This window comes from Macaca nemestrina, chromosome 15 (assembly GCF_043159975.1).
Source record: "Macaca nemestrina isolate mMacNem1 chromosome 15, mMacNem.hap1, whole genome shotgun sequence".
Taxonomy (NCBI): Eukaryota; Metazoa; Chordata; class Mammalia; order Primates; family Cercopithecidae; genus Macaca; species Macaca nemestrina.
Genome location: NC_092139.1, coordinates 82,960,488 through 82,977,897, shown reverse-complemented (window position 1 = coordinate 82,977,897; position 17,410 = coordinate 82,960,488). Strand labels below are relative to the sequence as shown.

Here is a 17,410-nt window from a genome sequence, read left to right as displayed (position 1 = left end):
CCACAATGGGGCTTATGTTCAAATTAAGCTGTGGGACATCCTTTAGATACTGGGTTCAAACAACTCTCTGCTTCCTTGATGCTCCCTTAGGGGAGAGGTGTCAGAAAGTCTGGGAAGATCCATAGCGGGAAAAGTTTATCTGTATTTCCTGGAGACTCATGGCCAGCTCCCTTGTGCACAGGACTTCTGGAGAAGGCCAGCCCTACCACTGGCATAAATACCTCCCATCTCCAGCCCTTCAGTAAACATTTAAGTGATTCATTAAATATTTACAACTTAAAAAAGTAGAGTAACCCAGTGGAACTTGAATTTAACTAGAATTTAAGTTTGAGAGTAACTGGTCAGTAGAACAAGTGACATAGATTGGGTGACATACTGTGGTTTTTCAGTGTTTTTTTGTTTGTTTGTTTTATTTTTTGTTTTCCTCAAACAGAGTTAGCAATAATTAATTTGAATAAAGAAGGAAAACGTTAAACGGTTGGCAGGTGTAATGCGAACGCTATTCCATGACTTGTTCAGCCATAGCCTCAATTTGACATGCTAGACTATAAATCCTAAAGACTGGTATACGGTTACTGCACTGGAGTTACTGTTCTCATTCCAACAACTATAGAACATTCTGAATAGTGTTTTAAAATTTTATTTTAACGAAAGCTAAGAAAAAAACCCGTTACTTATACACTAAAGAAAATAAACATAAAATGGTTTCCCGCCTGACATGCAAAAGTCCCATGACCTGATCCTGGCCAGCAGGAGCAGCTGGTATTGAGGAGCGGGGTCAAGATGTAGCTGAGCTGCCAGCCACCTAGATGTGGTTTCCTGGTGTCTCCGGTCTGGGTGAAGGATGATGCAGAGCCGGTGTTCTGGCCATCATCCCAATAGGGCCCCAGCCACTGCAGGATGTTTCCCGCCTACTGGGATTCGGGCTCCAGCTGACAGGACAGCTTGTAGCTGCAGGACAGAGAGGCAGCTGTGAGGCCACCATGAGCCACACATCGGGTCCCTTCTCATTGCCTGCCCAACTGGAATCTGGGTCCCCAGCAGTCCCCATGCAACAGGGCTTGATGCTGGTGGTGGAGTCATGGCCATAGGCTCTCTGCAGCTGTCCACAGGAGAGCCTCCTCTAGGCCAGGTGGGGTGGCTGACACCTGTACTGTCAGTACTTTGGGAGGCTGAGGTGGGTGGATTGCTTGAGGCCAGGAGTTTGAGACCAGCCTGGACATCATCGTGAAACCCCACCTGTACCAGAACAACAACAGGAGAACAACCGCACACGGTGGTGGATAGCAGTAGTGCCAGCTGCTTGGGAGGCTGAGGAAGGGCTTGAGCCCAGGAGGCAGATGTTGCAGTGAGCAGAGATGGTGACACTGCAGGGCAGCATGGGCGACAGAGCCAGACCACGTTAAAAAACAATGGAGAGCCTTCTCCCACCCTCTGCCCATGTGGCAGGCCCTCACCTCTCCTTTTCACTGAGCTGCTCCATTCTTGAGAAACAAGTGACAAATTTCTGCAGAGGCCGAAGCCTGTAATTCATGGCAGCCACTTGGAGCAGCTGCATTTCCTGCAGAACTCGGACCTCCTAGAGACAGAGGACAGGATGCTGACAGGGCCTGGGTGGAAGACACTGAGGGGACCTTTGGCAGGCAGGGAGAAGGCGCTGGTCCCTGGGGCCATTCTGTGAAGGGGACCCATGCAGCCCCCAGCCTGTTCTCAGAGTTGGATGTGAACAGCCCCTCCTGCAGGAACTGGTGTTTGATTCCAGTGCCTTTCCCACTCTCTCCACTGGGATAGGTCTCCTCCTCCTCCTGTGTGTGTCAAACCCTCCCAGTAAACCTAAGATATAGAGGATGGAGCCAGGGAGTGTCCTGCCCAGGGTGGACTGTGACGTCCACATCCCCAACCTCATCCAACGAGAATGCCCCAGCTGTTCACCTTCCTCCTCTTGTTGCTGTTGCCCTGGAAGTCAGATAGAGTCCATCAGAAAGGTCCCTGGCCCACAACAGCCCCACCCCATCCCTTCCCATGCTGCACTACTGTCAGGGCCACCAGGGTCAGGGGATGTGCACATGACAGAACTTGAACCTGCCTCAGGCTCCGAGGTCTAGGGCGGGGGGCATGGGAGCTGAGGCTCAGGGACCTTCTGCCCCAACCCTCTGAGATGACAGAGAAACTGAGGTCTCTCGTAGAAAGAAAGTGCTCAGTGACCCTGGAATTGCCTGCCCTTGGAAAGACTCAATTTCGCCCTCCTATTATGGGACCACCCTAGGGAGAGGCTGAGTCCAGCTCAGCCCACAGCTCAGCATCGTTGCAGTCAGGCAGCTCTGCAGCTTCACCACTCAGGGATAGGGGCTGGTGACTGCCATGGAGCCTCTGTCAGTCAGAGGTAATGAGATGGGCCTGGCACCCCCTCCCACAGGAGCAGCTGTGAGACTCTCAGGAGAGGAGGTTTTCCAAGGACTGAGATCTAAGGGCTCCGTCCAGGCCCCTCTCCTCCAAAGCCTCAGGATCTTGGTTCCCAAGCAGCCTGCCCCAGGCTCACTCACATCCAGATCATCCGGGATGGCCGAATCCAACCTGTGTAACTCAGTCAGAAAATCCCCCAGGAAGGGGACCACGCCCTGTGCAATGGAGGGGTGGGGAGGTGGGAGGGGTAGTGGTGATGAGTATTGACCCTGAGGTGCCTTCCCAAGGCCCTGTCCCATGAAATCCCATCAGCCCCTGTCTCCCAGAACCCCCCTCCCCAGGTCTCCCAGTTGTAGCAGCCAAAGACCCTCAGCTGCCTTTCCCAATTCTCTGCCTCCTCTATTCCAGCTGACCTCCAAGTCTGGCAATCAGTCCTAGTTACCTCTATGGTGGGATTTTAACAAGTCACAAGGGCCTGTGGTCCCAGCCTTACCCTTCCCCACATCCACTCTGAGTTCTGCTTTCCCAGACCCTTGCTCTGGTCTCTCCAATGGAGGTTTTCCAGGCCCAGTGGCCATAGGAGGACAGGGCTGGGGAGGAAGCCCCCGCTGTCTTGATACGGAGGTCTCCAGCTGGTGGGGAAAAGAGCCCTGTCCTCTGATCCCCTGCTGTCCCTCCATGACACAGTCTCACTCACCTTATTCTGCCTCCGCAGCCTCATCTGGGCTCTCTGGGGGTTCCTCTCCTGGGTGGCCACCTTAAAGCTCCCCGCCTGCCAAGTGTCAGGGACAGGGACAGTGAGGCTGTCTTCCCTTCCCCCAGTTACACCCCAGCCATCGCACACTTGGATCCCCAGGGACTGGCGTGAGTCACCTGGCACAGTGTTCATACCACTGGCCAGCTCCACACTCCCTGTGTGTGCACCCAATCATACAGCCAGGTCTCCCTGAGACTGTTTCCTCTTCTGTAAAGAGCCATGAAAGCCACAGCTACCTCACAGGGCCTCCTGAGTACTGTTTCCTGTAGCTATTGTCATTGTTCTCCCCCTCATCCCTCTGAGGAAGAACCATTCAGGAGCACCCTCCAATTGCTTTCTTTTCTCGAACCTCATTCCCACCCTGTGAGGCCCGCACTACAGGCTCAGCATCCCTTCATTTTCCAGATAAAGAAACAGAGACCAAGAGTGGGCAGTGACTCCCCAGGGCCCCAAAAGGGAGGGCACCTCCTCCCCCTACTGGAGGCTCTGTCTCGGCTGCCTTCACCCCACATCCCAGCACCACCACCCATCAGGGTCTTGTTCTCTGGAGTCTCTGAGTGTCTAGGACTCCAGCCTTGCAGACTTGTGATGGGAAAGGGACAGGGCATTTTAGGAGACCTGGTTAAATGGCACCTGCGAATCTGAGCCCCACCGGAGTCTCTGCCACACAAACTGGGTTTGTGCCATGCCAAATCCATGGTTTGGCCTCGTCAGTGATCCCCCAGGGGAGTTCCAAGCACAAAACTCTCTCTTCCTCCACTCAGGATGTGGCCTCCTGAGGCGACATCTCTGACGGATATGGCAGGGTTTTCCAGAATCCTGGGTGGGGTGGCATGTTGCCTTCTCATTTGCATGGAGTTTCGGAGATCTGGTTGGGGAGGATCCCCTAGGAATGCATGGATCCCCCAGATACTTGTCATGAGCATGTGTCACTGCTAACTGGTGAGAATCCTGTGACACGACCATTTTCAGATGTCTGCAAAGGGCAGAGCGGGGAGTCCCAGCGAGCACATACATGTGTCCTGAGTTTGCCCATTGGTACCCATAGCTGGGCAGTCTACTGGACTCCCTGGCACATGAGCTTCCTCTGTTGTTGTTTCCCCCAGTGTGGGCTGCAGTCCCTGCCCATGGAGGTGCACTGCAGACAGATGCAGCAGCAGAGGCCTGGCTTCCTGAGGAATTGCTGCCAGTTTGAGGAAGGAAGAAAGTCCCACCTACAATGACCAACCGCCAGCCAGGAGGAAGCTCCATGCCAGCAGCATTGACCAGCGTGGGAGCCAGAGCCCTGCTAATGCTGCAGCTCATCACCCCCGCTCAGAAGCCCAGCAGCCATTGCCACATCCCATTTCCAGGACCTCCTGTCCCCGTGCCCCCACGCACCCATGGACCCACACACCTTTCCTCCTGTTTGCCCAAAGTAGGCATGGAGGGAATTTTTCAAGTGCACTTTTTGTAGGTAAGTCAAAACATTACAAAATAACCACTGCACACCAGGTCCAATGCCCTTCCAAACTCACTCTTTTCTCAGACCCTTAAACACTTGTGCCGCATCTCCCAGACTCCACTGTACCTTGATCAGCAGGTCCCTCTTCACTGCAGTGTCCTTTTTGCAGAGTTCTTTTAGATATTTTGTGCTCTTGCTATTGACAGAGGAAAGAAAAAAGGGTAAATTTGGGAATCACTGGGGAGATTTGTGAGTTCCAATCCCTTTTGTTTGAAAACTCAATGAATCTCGGCTTCCTGCGTGAGAGTTTCCAGTGGGGTCATCTGATGACAAGGGCTCCAGAGGACCAGGGTGTGACTGTCATGCTCCTCCCCTGGCCCATCTCCACTTCACATGAGCCCCTGCGTGTTCACAGTTAGTTTCCAGCTGGACACAGTTCCACTGCTGGGTACAAACACCTGAAAGCCTCCAATTGGCTCCAGTCTGTTCCTGATGGTTAAAAACCCTTCCTCCTGAGTTAGAAATCCTTGCCTAGGAATCCAGGGCAGCTTAGTGAGCACACCCACCAGCCCATCCCTACCTCCACCGTCCCTGTTCTCCAAGAACCTTTCAGAGTCGTTGAGGGCACATGGGAAGACCTATGGGTCCCTAGGTCAACTCTGGTGCTCCCGTGGAGGGAGCTCCTCACCTGGACACTCCTGCCCACGTCTTGTGTAGCCGATGTATTGGGTTGCTGCGCAGAGCAGAGACGATGGCGTGCACTGAGGAGAAGTTGTTGAGGCGTAGGCACTCCTGGAGAGGGAAGAGTGAGCTGTGAGGTCCAGAGTTGGAGTCCGACCCACTTCAGCCTCAGCCCCCTCTGCTGAGATCTCCCTTCCTGAATGAAGCAGAGGCCCAGGGAGCCTCAGGAGGGTACACCTGGTGCTGAGTGAATGTCACTCATCTAGGAAGATTTCAGTTCAACCCAAGGAAGATCCCAGGTCAGAAGTGAGCAGCCACTACTGGGCCATGGGGGTCAAGGTCAGGGAAGCTCTGGGAAGAAGGGATTAGGGGATGTGCAGGGCTCAGGCTAGAGATACAGATGCCAATCCTGAAAGCCGATGGCGGAGAAGAGGCAGTTCCCCATTTTGAGAGAGGGAATCCCAAGACCCAACCATGGCTTACCCTGGCCACCTTGATCCAGTGCTCCACCACCCTGGCCCTGTCCTGGGCCCTCATGCTGTGGTCCCCGAGGCAGGAGGTGGTGACACAGTTGGTGAGCCTGTTGAAGTGTGCAATGGTGGCACAAACTGTGGGTGCCACATGCTCACTCCCCTTCTGATGTCGTTGGCCCCAGATGGAGCCCATGCATTCGTAGAGTTCCACCTTCTTGAACAGCTCCTTTGGGGGAGGAGGAGAGCATCACGGACACAGCACAGCCCAGCTCAGAGTCACCCAGAGTCCCAGGCAGGAAGTGAGCTCACAGTCATCCACAGTCTCTGGCATGAACAGAACTGGAGCTCAGAAAGCTTTAAAATATGCTCCAGACCTGTGGGAGTCCCTGCATTTGGTTTTCTGCCCACCGAGGGCCCTGAATGCATCATGGCCCAGAACCCAACAAGGGTGGAAAGTGAGAGTGACGTTTTCTTCCAGGCCATTCTCACTCCAAGAACTAGAAGGTGGCTCAGGCCTGCCCATCCTGAGGCCTCTACTTCCTCCCATCCCAATCAGCCCTCTACTCCTTCTCTCCATACCGGTGCAGTTTCCTTGCAGCAACTGCAACCTTGGGCTCTGTTTGGGTGTCTGCCATAGAATCTAATATGCATGAGATACCTAATAAGTGCTGAGGGTAGTGAGGCTCCTGAGCAGCTGGGTGAGTGACCCATGGCCCTGCCTGCCCCTCACTGATCACCTGCCCTGTCCTGCTTTCTGTCCATCCCCTGTCATTCAGTCTGCACAGTCACTCTGTGCAGCTGGTACGGGTGATTTCCCATCTCTGCTGTCCACATGCAGACAGGGAAGGCTTGTGGGTGAGGAAACTCATCCAGATCCCATGGTTGGTAAGAAGTGGGGCTGAAACTGGACCCAGGGCATTGGCTGCTCTTCAGGGAGAGGCTGGTCTGAGACAGCTGGTGCCAGACGCACAGCCTGCAAAGCCCAGCTGCTCACCGCATCTATGAGGGTCAGCTGCTCTGCCAGCAGCCTGGGAGGGAAGGTGGTGATGTCAGGCCGCTCCTCAGTGTGTTGGCTCTTGACAGTCCCGGGACAGGGACAGGGTGACTCTGGGGCTGACTGTGGCTCCGGCACTGTTCCTGGAGGGGGCCCTTCCCCTGGTGCTGGTGCTGGTGCTGGTGTTGAATGTCGATATCCTTGTGCATCCAGGGCTACAGGTGACTCTGGCTCCAGAGCAGGCGGCAGTTCCGCCAGCAGTGGTGGCGCTGGCTCCAGGGCCAGCATTGTTAATGCGTGTTGCCCAGGAGGTGGAGCAGGATCTGGAAAAGGAGAAAAGGTCACCATTCCAGTCACTCCTCACTGGGATTTCCAAGTATAGAAATGACTGGATGGAAATTAAGGGAATTGTACCCCGAAAACACCAGCCCTGGAAAGTCTTCTCACCATCTGGTTTGGCCTCCTTGGGCTCCGGAAGCACCAACTGGCCTAGGACAATTCCCTGATGGTCCTCCAAGCCCAGTTCAGGCCAGGTGAAGGTCCTGAAGGCCAGCTTTATCCAGAAAGATGACCGTTGCAGGGCCTGGCAGCAAACTGAAGGGTTTTCAGGGGGCCAGGTGAACAAAATGGAGCCGGTGGTGCTGGTGATGGAGTGGACAGCTGAGTCAGAGGCCTGGCCTTCTCCCACACAACCCTCCAGGGCACCCTTGTGTGGTTCTGGGTCCCTGGCCTCTTGCTGCCTGTGTAGAGGACAGCCCCACCCTACCCCAAGCCATCAGTGCTGTCCTGGAAGGGGCAGACCTGGCCATGTAGCAGGGCTGTACGGACCCTTCTGCGCCCCAGCGTCCCACTGACATTCTCTTCCCAATGGCCCTGGAGCACAGCACTGTGCAGCTGGGCACTCAAGACTGCAGCTCCAGGCAGATTTGTGAGCAGCTTTCTCGTCAAAGCTCCAGCTCTGGTCCTGGGGTGAGGAGGGTAGGGGCAGATGTTGGGTGGAGGAGGACAGGGAGAGCTGGGAAGGCACGGTGCTGGGGATGGGTCTCTCAGTGGCCAGTTGTGACCTCAACCTCACATCTCCTTTGCAAGGGACCTAAGTCTCCATTTACAGAACTCACTATTTGCCTCGTGCAGGGGAAGTCCCCAGATGTCAGCCTTGTTGTGGGAATTACAAGACATATGAACCCCAGGGCTCCTTTAGTCTCTCCCCAGCCAGAGTCCACATATTTCCCCCCATGTTTTGTGGGTGAAGAGGCCCTTCAGAACCCTAAGTCCCCCCAGGTGATACTTGTTGGGCTCCGTCATTCTAGTCAGGATCTGGGAGGATGCCACCATACGTAGAGGAGGCCATGAGGGTTTCACCTCTAACATTCTGAAGATACCATTTGTTTATTGTGTCTACTGTGAGCACCTGACTCTGGGTAGAATTGAGGCCCAGGGATTGTCATCTGCCTTGTTTATGAAATTATGCCAAGTCACAAGAAGAACGATGCACAAATGAAGTGTTTTGTATGTATGTGTTGAATGAGTGAACCCCAACCATTGGAGAAACTCAGTGAGCCTCTCCAGATGTCAGAGAGGGCCTGTGGCTCCTTTCTCAGCATGAAGGGACCCCACTTCTGTCTGTATCAAGGAGAAAGTCCAGCCAGAAGGAAACTCAGACATCGTTTACTAATGCCATTGCAGACTTGCTTTCTATGTGCCTTTCCAAACAGGAAGAGAGATGGGCCATTGTGGCAGAATGCTGAGAGCTGCTTCAGTGAGGGGGAAGAGAAAAGTAATAAAGATGAATCACAGCACCCACAGCAGATTGTCCAGAGTTTTAGGCTCTAGGGACCCCTTTGTTTGCTGTGTCTTAGATCATTCAGTCCCTACAAGAACCCTGTGAGGTTCATCTTCTCATTACTCCCTGTTCCAGAGGAGCCAACTGAGGCTCCAAGAGGTGCATCTTCAAGACACAGCCAGTAGGGGACAGAGGCACCTCGGTGCCTTGGAGGGGATGGACACTCACCTTCTAACCAGTAGTTCCAAAAAGTGTGGCACAGTGATAAAGTCCCAGGAGGGACCCAGGCAGGTGGCATAGGAGGAGATGGGTTTAGTTAGAAAGGCTGGAACCAGGGACTCCAACAGCTTCTCCCTTGTGCTGGGCTGGAAAGTTGGCATCCTGCAGATCTCATTTTCATACTAGGGGGACAAGGAGGGACATGAGAGTCAGTGGTAACACCATGAACCACCAGAGGATCGGGATCTGGAACTCACACCAAGAAGCATCAACCCTTCAGGGACTTGTGCATGTGGAGAACCTGGGTGCCCATGGTGAAAAGGGTTCTAGGCTTTCAAGGTAAAATTGCATGTGAGGATGGGGAAGGATAAAATGATTCATGCCTTCAAGGCATCAGCATGGTGAATGTGAGCTGTGGGGCAACAGCACCCTCTGTATCAACAGCCTGCATGAAGAGCATCATCCCTGCACTCCTCAAAAATCACCCTCATGGTGGAGAAGAGGAGACGCGGGCTTTTGGATGTCAGATGCTTGCTCAGCAGCACCCGGGTCAGAAGAGAGCACCTTCCACAGGGAGGACTGGATGAAATTCCCTCTAGGCCACCTGAGGCTCTGCTTCTTATATGGAAGGGAAGGGTCTGGGGAGGTCTCATCCCCTCCTTATTTTAGTGACAGCACACCGGACAAGATGCTCTAGAAGCACCCTTTGACTTAAAGGGATATGATTGTTTTTGTTCTTTAACATGAATGTGAGTCTGGAGAAACAGCTACGGCCATCCCAGCCCCGGTCAAGGGGAAAGTGCCGGAAGACTCCAGGTTGGGAGGAAGCGCATCCCAAGGCCCAGGATCTGCCAGGCGACTCGTGGAAGAGAAAACGCAGGCAGGTATTGAAAGCGGGAAAACTTATGGAAATGTATGGTTTAAAGTGGAAATGAAACAAGGTGATTCTCTCTGCCACACAGACAACAGATTGACAAAAAGTTAAGAACATGTTAGTATTCAGGGGAGGTTGTGTTCAAAGAAGCAGCTACGTTCAGAGGCTGCTGGTGACCCTGTGAGCAGCTGGAGCCCTTTTGGAAAGTCAACTGGCTACACCTGTTGAAACTTGCTATCTGCACATCCTTTCACCCAGATTTCCCTTTCCCGGGTGTGTGTCTTCCGCAGGGGATTTGTGTACTTTATGGGTTGAATTGTGTCCCCTCCCTCAAATGTAACTGTTTCTATTCTCAACCCCAGAGACTCAGAATGTGACTGTGTTTGGACACAGAGTTCTCCAAGAGGTAATTCAGGAGAAGTGAGTTCATTAGGGTGGCCCCTAAGTTAATAGGCCTGCGCTTCTTACAAGGAGAGGTGGTCAGTGCACAGAGAAATTCAAGAGAAGACCCTGTCCTGACTGAGATAGAAATCAGCCATCTCCAAGGCAAGGAGAGAGGCCCAGAGAAAGCACCCCAGACTGACAGTTTGACATTGGGCTTCCAGTCTCCAGAATTGTGAGGAACCAGATTTCTGTGGTTAAGCCATTCAGTCAGCGTACATGTTATGGCAGCCCTGGCAAACTGCTCCAGCCTATTAGGACACACATAGGATTATGCTCCCTGTAGAAAGGCAGCCTAGAAAGGGAATTTTATCACGACAGGCTCCACCAGCACTGAGAGGCTGACCCGCTGTGGAGCATGGCCTCCCTTAAGGAATATTACAGTGACATGCAAGAGTGCAGCAGCTGCCCGGTGTGTCTGCAGGGATGAGTTCTCTGAGATGACACTTTCAACACAGATGCATAGAGTAGCTTCACCTTCTTTTGTTGTAATCACCACCCCCCCCATCTTGTTTGTGTAGAAGTGTTGGATTTTAAGTCCTGGAAGAGGTCAGCAGGGCAGGGGAGCTGCCTGTTGCTGGACATACACTTAGGGTGGGGAGTTAAAATGATAACAGTATGAGTATGTGCTACAATGTTACCATCATACCCAATTCTTGTAGCAACATGCTGAAATACTCCTGGCATAGCATCAAGTGAAAACAGAAGGATTTTCTCTGATCTTCCTCTGATAGGTGAAAGGGACTTTGCCTGTAACCAAATTGCCACTGGGGACTAATGGCAGCCAGATTCCTTTGGGAGAGGACAGTGGCTCACTCAAGTGTGAAAGTCCTAGGACAGAGCCTAGGGAATCCCCATATTCGTGTTTGAGTCCTGGGCCCACCCTGGTTTTCTGGAATCCCTGTCTGTGGAGACCTTTCTGTGTCCAGTCTCACCCCAGACCAGCACTGGCCGTGGTTGGTAGCAGGGGGCCCCTGCCCTTCTTTGAAGAAGATGGAGAAATGAAATCCATCCAACAGCTCCTGCTTGATCTGCTGTGTGGAGCTCTGCAAAGAGAGTGAGCCAGGCGAAGAGGTGTCAGTGGCCTGCCTGGCTGACCCCATAGTGGGACACCCCCATTAGAACTCCTCCCTGGCGCCCCCTTCCCCAACAGGATTTGGCACATAGGAGCATCTGCGTAGACCTCCAGCCAGAGGAGCTTGAGGTCTCTGGCAGATGACAGCTTGAGGTCCTGGGATTCAGATCTGAGCAGACAAACTGTGTCCTCGACACTCACCTTCCCATCCTGAAGGCATGGTCTGGGCTGTGAACCTGACATACTGACCAGGCTCCCAACCCCCGACAACCTACCTGCTCCTGTCCAGGGAGGGCCCCTCTTCTCCTGTTTCCCCAAACACATGGGGAGGGGCTCAGCACTGCCCTAGTGGGCACAGTTGAGGCCTGGCCTGGACGGGCCTGCCCTGGGCCCTGTGTTACCTGTGGGTGCCTTCTGGCAAAGGGCCAGAGGCGTCGAGGGTGAGGGTTGTACCAATGTCTAGATTCTCGAGAAACAGTCTCATTTTGGCCTCTCCTGCGACGAGGAGGTCGGCAGCATGTTGGGACACAGCAGGAGAACATGTTGTTCTCTGGAGTGTCGACTATCAACTGAGCTGGAAATGGGGCTGTGTGTATAATATGGGTGCCTAGTTACCAGAATTCTAAGTTCTGTTGGGGTCTGTCAGTAAGGAAGTGAGGTCACATCTTGTAGGTTCCACAAGATGGAACCTGTAAGCACCTCCTTTCCATAAGACCTACTCAAAGGCCCCACTGGGCTTCTGGCCGCTCACTCTCCCCCATCAACTCCTTACCTTTCACCATTATGCCAAAGTGTGCCCCTTCAGCACCTTGGGAAGACCTGGATGTAACCAGGGTCCCAGGTTTGAGGAGATAGTTCTGGGTCAAACAACCTTTATCTTAGCAATTGTGAGACCCTAGAGAACTCCTTTGGTGTTTTGGGGCCTCCCCAGCATGCACAATGGGGGTTATGCTAGCATCTCCTTCCTAGGGAACTCATGAGGTGTGTTTGAGATAGATTTATAAAACTCATGGTGTGGTGTTCCCTGTAGATACTGCACACACTTACAGATGGAAGAAATACAAGAAGGGGTGAGAGGTAGCATAGAAGAGAACTCCAGTGGGACTGGGGTCCACAGTGTGTTCTCAGGAGAAGACACTTTTGCTCTGGGCCTCGTCTGTCATTCTACAACAGTGGAGATTGAGATTAAATGAAATTCAGACCTCCACCTCTGACATTGTACCTTCCAGTGCCTTCTCGTCTTATTTAGACCCAGATCCTGTGCCTCATCTCAGCCTAGGGTGGGCAGCATCCACAAAGACAGCATTGAGGGGTTAGTGACTCCCTTCTGAATGATGGTATATGACACAGATGATGGAGTCGCACTTCTGGGCTAGTTCAGGATGTTACAACAAAGAGCCATAGCCTGGGGATCTGATCAAAAACAGAATTATGTTTCTCCCAGTTCTGGAGGCTGGAAGTTGGATATCAGGGTTCCAGCCTGGTCAGGCCTTAGTGAGGACTCCCGCCCCATCACTGAGCTTTTACAGTGCTGTCCTTTCCTTGGAGGATGGCTCAAATTTAGGAGCATGGGTAGACCTCCATTCAAACCCAGCTCCCACTTGTAGCTTGGTGATCGTGAGGAAGTCATAGAACATCCCTGTGCCTGTTTTCTCCTCTGAGAAATGGTGTTAGTGAGAATTGCTTCCCTTTTTAATCACAGAAAATAAAGTATGCAAAGAAGTAAACTTGGTGCCATTGGGTGGAGAGTGAGAGCCCAGCAAACCAGAGACATCAGCTTGCCCACATCAGTGATGATGACTGCGGAGAGTGGGTGAGGCTGGGGCAGGAAGCAGGCCAGCCTGCCAGAGCCCAGGAACGGGTGAAAGGTAAGAGTGAGCCCCTCAGTCTGAATTCTCAGGGGACACAGACATGCAGGGGCTGTGGGGAGCATAATCATCAGGTCTGCTCTCGTTCCCCTCTTTCCCTCCGTATCTGACATGGTCCCAGGGCCCCCTCTCTCTGTGTTTCCTCTCTGCCCTGCTTTCTTCCTGGCTGCCCTCCCAGGACTCATTTTTGGCCCTGATCAGGTGGAGTCTTGAGGTAACTATAGGTCTATTAGTAACTCCTCTGAGCTTCAACCCGCCGTTTGTTGAGACCTCTGAGCTTAGTCAGAGACCTCCTCCTGCTGGGACCTGAGAGAGGGCTGGAGGGAGCTGACAGTGCAATGGCAGTTTTTCCTGGGGCTGCCGCTCCAGGGCCCAGTGACAGGTATCTGCTGAAGTGGAGCTTTCTTTTGGGTCTCTGGGGTTCTGAGGTGTGATTTTCCCTCTGAAGACAGGCGGAGCCCCTGGTGGGTGCCTTCGCCTCAGAAATGGGTCCCCCTGAGCTGGGAGCTGTGTTCTAGCCTCAGTGTGCTAGGACACCTCTCACCTGGCCCTGCCCATTCTGGCTTCTGAAGCCCACAGAGAGGGTCTGTAGAAATTGTTAGATATGAAAGGGCTACAAATAAGTCACAGGAAGTATATTTACATAACTCAGTGGTTTTCAGGCATTACTGTACTTTTATTCAGCAGAGGAGATATTTTAAAATGCGAATACTCTGTGTCACCCTGCGGAGATTTGGATTTATTTGATGAGGTAGATGACAGGCATCTTTGGTTTTTTGTTTGCTTGTTTGATTGTAACAGGATCTTGTGCTGTGGCCCAGGTTGTAGCGCAGTGGCATGATCATGGGCACTGCAACCTTGACCTCCCAGGCTCAAGGAATCCTCCCTTCTCAGCCTCCCAAGTGGGTGGGACTATGGGCATATACCACCATGCCATGCTAATTTTTGTGTTTTGTAGAGACAGGATCTCACTATTCCACCCAGGCTGTCCTTAAAGTCCTAACCTCAAGCTGTACTCCTGCCTCTGCCTCCCACAATGCTGAGTTTACTGACGTGAGCTACTGTGCCTGGCCCTGTATCTTTTAAGAGCTTCCCTAGTGCTTTGAAGAGGCACCCAAGCAAAGAAGGCTTTGCTTGCAGAAGGCTTGTGGAACCCTGTTGAGACTGCATCTTCTTCACAGCCATCAGATTGTTCCCTGAGGTATCTGCTTAGCAGTGCACAGGCTATTTACATGGAGGGCTTTGGGGAGCTGTTGGGTTTGGGTTTGGCTGGGGCATGAGTGTTGGCTGTGGGATCGTCACAACCAGGTCCTATGGGACACCCAGTCTGGGATGCTTCTTCCCAGACCACCATCCTGCCTGTCACCGCTCCTATGGCAGGTCCACAGCTGCTTGCTGGAAGGGTGTTGGGAAGTATTTGGTCCTCCAGCTGTCACGTCCTCCTGTTCGGCTGAATCCCAGCGATCCTCACTTGGAGTCTGGGTCTCAGAAGGGTGTGGCCCTGGGTTCTTGGCTGGCTGAGCTGGTGCTTTTGCAGCCTCTGGGGCTCTTGTGTGTGAGGCCTGACCTGAGTTGCTTCAGGAAACTTTCACCCTTGAGGCTGCCTCCTGCTTAACAGCAGAATCTTTGTGTGGAGATCTGGCTGGCCTCCCTGGCCACCATTCCAAGCCTGTCCTCATATTTTTATCCCTCTCATTTTTTCATCTTCCTCACCAAAGAAAGGTTGCTTTATCTTGACGGTTTTGTTTTTTTTTTTTCCATGTGGATTCCTGAACACCATCCAGCCCCTTGTTCTCTCCCCAGCCAGCTCACACTCATTTGTCACAGCTCCTGGGACTCCCATTGGCACATAGAGAACAGTCCCCCACAGTGGACTGTGCTGTTCTGTTTGCACCCTTAAATTTATCTTGCTTACAGAATGCCACTTCTGCAAACTAATCAAGCAGAGGGAAGTGGCTCATGGATATGCACCCTTGCTCATCCTGTTTGAAAAGGTATCCAGCTCTGATTTCTTTTTTCGTTGAGAGGGAAGATCATTCTTGTCACCCAGGCTGGAGTTCAGTGGCACAATGTTGACTCACTGCTACCTCCACCTCCCGGTTCAAGTGATTCTCCTGCCTCAGCCTCCCAAGTAACTTGGTTTACAGGTACGTACCACCACGTTCTCCTAAGCTTTTTAAAATTTTTTTAGTAGAGGTGAGGTTTCACCATGTTGGTCAGGCTGGTCTTGAACTTTTGACCTCAAGTGATCCACCTGCCTTGGCCTCCCAAAGTACTGGAATTACAAGCATGGGCCACCATGCCTGGCCCCAGTTCTGAATTCTTAAGAAACTCTCGAGAGGTTCTAGGTCAGCACTGATAGACCTGGGTTCTGCAGTGCTGGGTGTGGTGGCTCACACCTGGACTGCTAGCACTTTGGGAGACCAAGGTCAGAGGCTCTCTTGAGCCCAGGAGTTTGAGACCAGTCTGCACAACATAGAGCCCATCTCTACAAAATATTTAAGATTTGTTGTGGCCAGGCAAGGTGGCTGACATCTGTAACCCCAGCATTTTGGGAGGCCGAGGTGGGTGGATCACGAGGTCAGGAGTTCGAGTCCAACCTGACCAACATGGTGAAACCTCGTGTCTACTAAGAAAATACAAAGATTAGCTGCGCGTGGTGGTGTGCACCTGTAATCCCAGTTACTCAGGAGGCTGAAGCAGGAGAACTGCTTGAACCAGGGAGGCAGAGGTTGTAGTGAGTCAAGATCCTGTCACTGCACTCCAGTCTGGGTGGCAGAGCGAGACTCCATCTCAAAAAAATAAGAAAAATAAAAAATAAAATTAGTTGGTTATGGTTGTGCTTGCCTGTAGTCCCAGCTACTTGGGACGCTGAGGTGGGAGGATTGTTAGAGCCCAGTAGGTCAAGGCTGCCGTCTGCCATGATTGCACCACTGTGCTCCCACCTGGGGGACAGAGTGAGACCTTGTTTCAAAAAAGAACCGTTGCAATGATAGAAATGCCCCATATATGCACTGTGTGAAATGGTGGCCACTAGTTACATGTGGCTATTGAGGTCTTGATATATGACTAGAATAGCTGAATTTATTTAGTTTAATTAAAGATATATATTTTTTTGACACAGCTTTACTCTGTTGCCCAGGCTGGAGTGCAGTGGCATAATCACAGCTCATTGCTCCACCTCCTGGGCTCAAATGATCCTACCTCCTCAGCCCCCGAAGTGGCTGGAACCACAGGCATGCGTCACAACAGCTGGCTAATATTTAAACTTTTGGAGAGACTGGGTCTCACTGTATTGCCTAGGCTGGTCTTGAACTCCTGGGCTCAAGTGATCCTCCTGCCTTGACCTCCCAAAGTGCTGGGATTACAGACCTGAGCTGCCATGCCCATCTAGGTTTAATTTCATTATACATACATACATACATACATACATACATACATACATACATTTATTTACTTATGATAGGGTCTCGCTCTGTCACCCAGGCTGGAGTGCAGTGGCACAGTCTTGGCTCACTGCAACCTCTGCTTCCCAGGCTTCATCAATGCTCCTGTCTCAGACTCTCATGTACCTGGGATGATAGTGTGTGCCACACCACCGGGGTAATTTTTTTTTTTTTTTTTTTTTGTATTTCTTGTAGAGACAGTGGTCTCATTATGTTGTCCAGGCTGGTCACAAACTCCTGGGCTCAAGTCATCTTCCTGCCTCCACCTCCCAAAGTACTGGGATTACAGGTGTGAGCCACTAAGCCCATCCTGAATTACTGATTTTTACATACTGTATAAACTTTTACATCCTACTTATTCTTACTTTTGTTAAATGTGGCCTAAAGCTGCCTCATAAACAGCGAACTATATCCTAATTTAAGCATGTAAGCATTTCACTAAAGGAATATACAAGTAAAATTTTAAAGAAAGAAAATAAGAAAAAGTGCATAAACATTTGGGAGAAAGCCTTTAGGCCTTGTCAGTTTGTAGAATGTATTTATTTTCACTATGCTGGGGACTCCATTTCCAGTATTAAGGTCCATTCCCAGAAGGTGGATTTGGCGAGCATGAGAAAAGGGGTGGGGGAGTAATCGTACAAACAATTGTGTCCAGTCCAGATTCCTAGGACCAGAGGGACCCCTCTATATGGCAGAGGTGCCCAACAGCCGTACCTGATGTGTACCCTCAGAATGACTTTATGGTCGAAGAAGAAAGTGTGTTCAGAGCCCCAAGCTAAGGAATCAGGAGTGGCAAGATCCTGGAAGGATGCCAACCTGTGAAACTCTGAGTCAAGAGGTCAAGCTGGGCACTTGGTTTCTCAGGTCGACCGCTTGGCCCTCTTCCAAGTTGCACTTTCCTTCTTTCCTTTACTTCCTGTTCTAAAGTTTTTTAATAACCATTTTTTTTAAA

The 17,410-nt window shown here is 51.8% G+C and overlaps 1 protein-coding gene across 2 annotated transcripts; it reads right to left on the bottom strand.

The window, feature by feature from the left end:
- Positions 1 to 643: 643 nt before the first annotated feature.
- Positions 644 to 11,686, bottom strand: LOC139358640 (ral-GDS-related protein-like). 2 transcript variants are annotated; one of them, XM_071079853.1, is made up of 13 exons: positions 11,546 to 11,686; positions 11,005 to 11,115; positions 8,764 to 8,936; positions 7,200 to 7,393; positions 6,753 to 7,075; positions 5,769 to 5,984; positions 5,293 to 5,396; positions 4,731 to 4,800; positions 3,101 to 3,175; positions 2,544 to 2,618; positions 1,933 to 1,956; positions 1,458 to 1,579; positions 644 to 951 (listed from the first exon to the last, which is right to left on the bottom strand). In XM_071079853.1, exons 1-13 carry the CDS (start codon positions 11,684 to 11,686, stop codon positions 912 to 914), a joined length of 1,668 nt encoding a protein of 555 aa, XP_070935954.1. In that variant the 3' UTR covers positions 644 to 911. The 2 variants fall into 2 exon arrangements, with proteins under 2 accessions (XP_070935954.1, XP_070935955.1); XM_071079854.1 differs by lacking the exon at positions 11,005 to 11,115 and having other exon boundaries at positions 11,546 to 11,612.
- Between the last annotated feature and the right edge of the window lie 5,724 nt (positions 11,687 to 17,410).

Excerpts from the sequence above, each read along its gene's own strand:
- LOC139358640 (XM_071079853.1), bottom strand. The coding sequence starts at position 11,686 with ATGTTCTCCTGCTGTGTCCCAACATGCTGCCGACCTCCTCGTCGCAGG. Across the intron at positions 11,116-11,545 it reads TTGCCAGAAGGCACCCACAG|AGCTCCACACAGCAGATCAA; the intron begins GTAACACAGGGC and ends CTCTCTTTGCAG. Across the intron at positions 3,176-4,730 it reads AGAGGGACCTGCTGATCAAG|GCGGGGAGCTTTAAGGTGGC; the intron begins GTACAGTGGAGT and ends GACACTTGGCAG.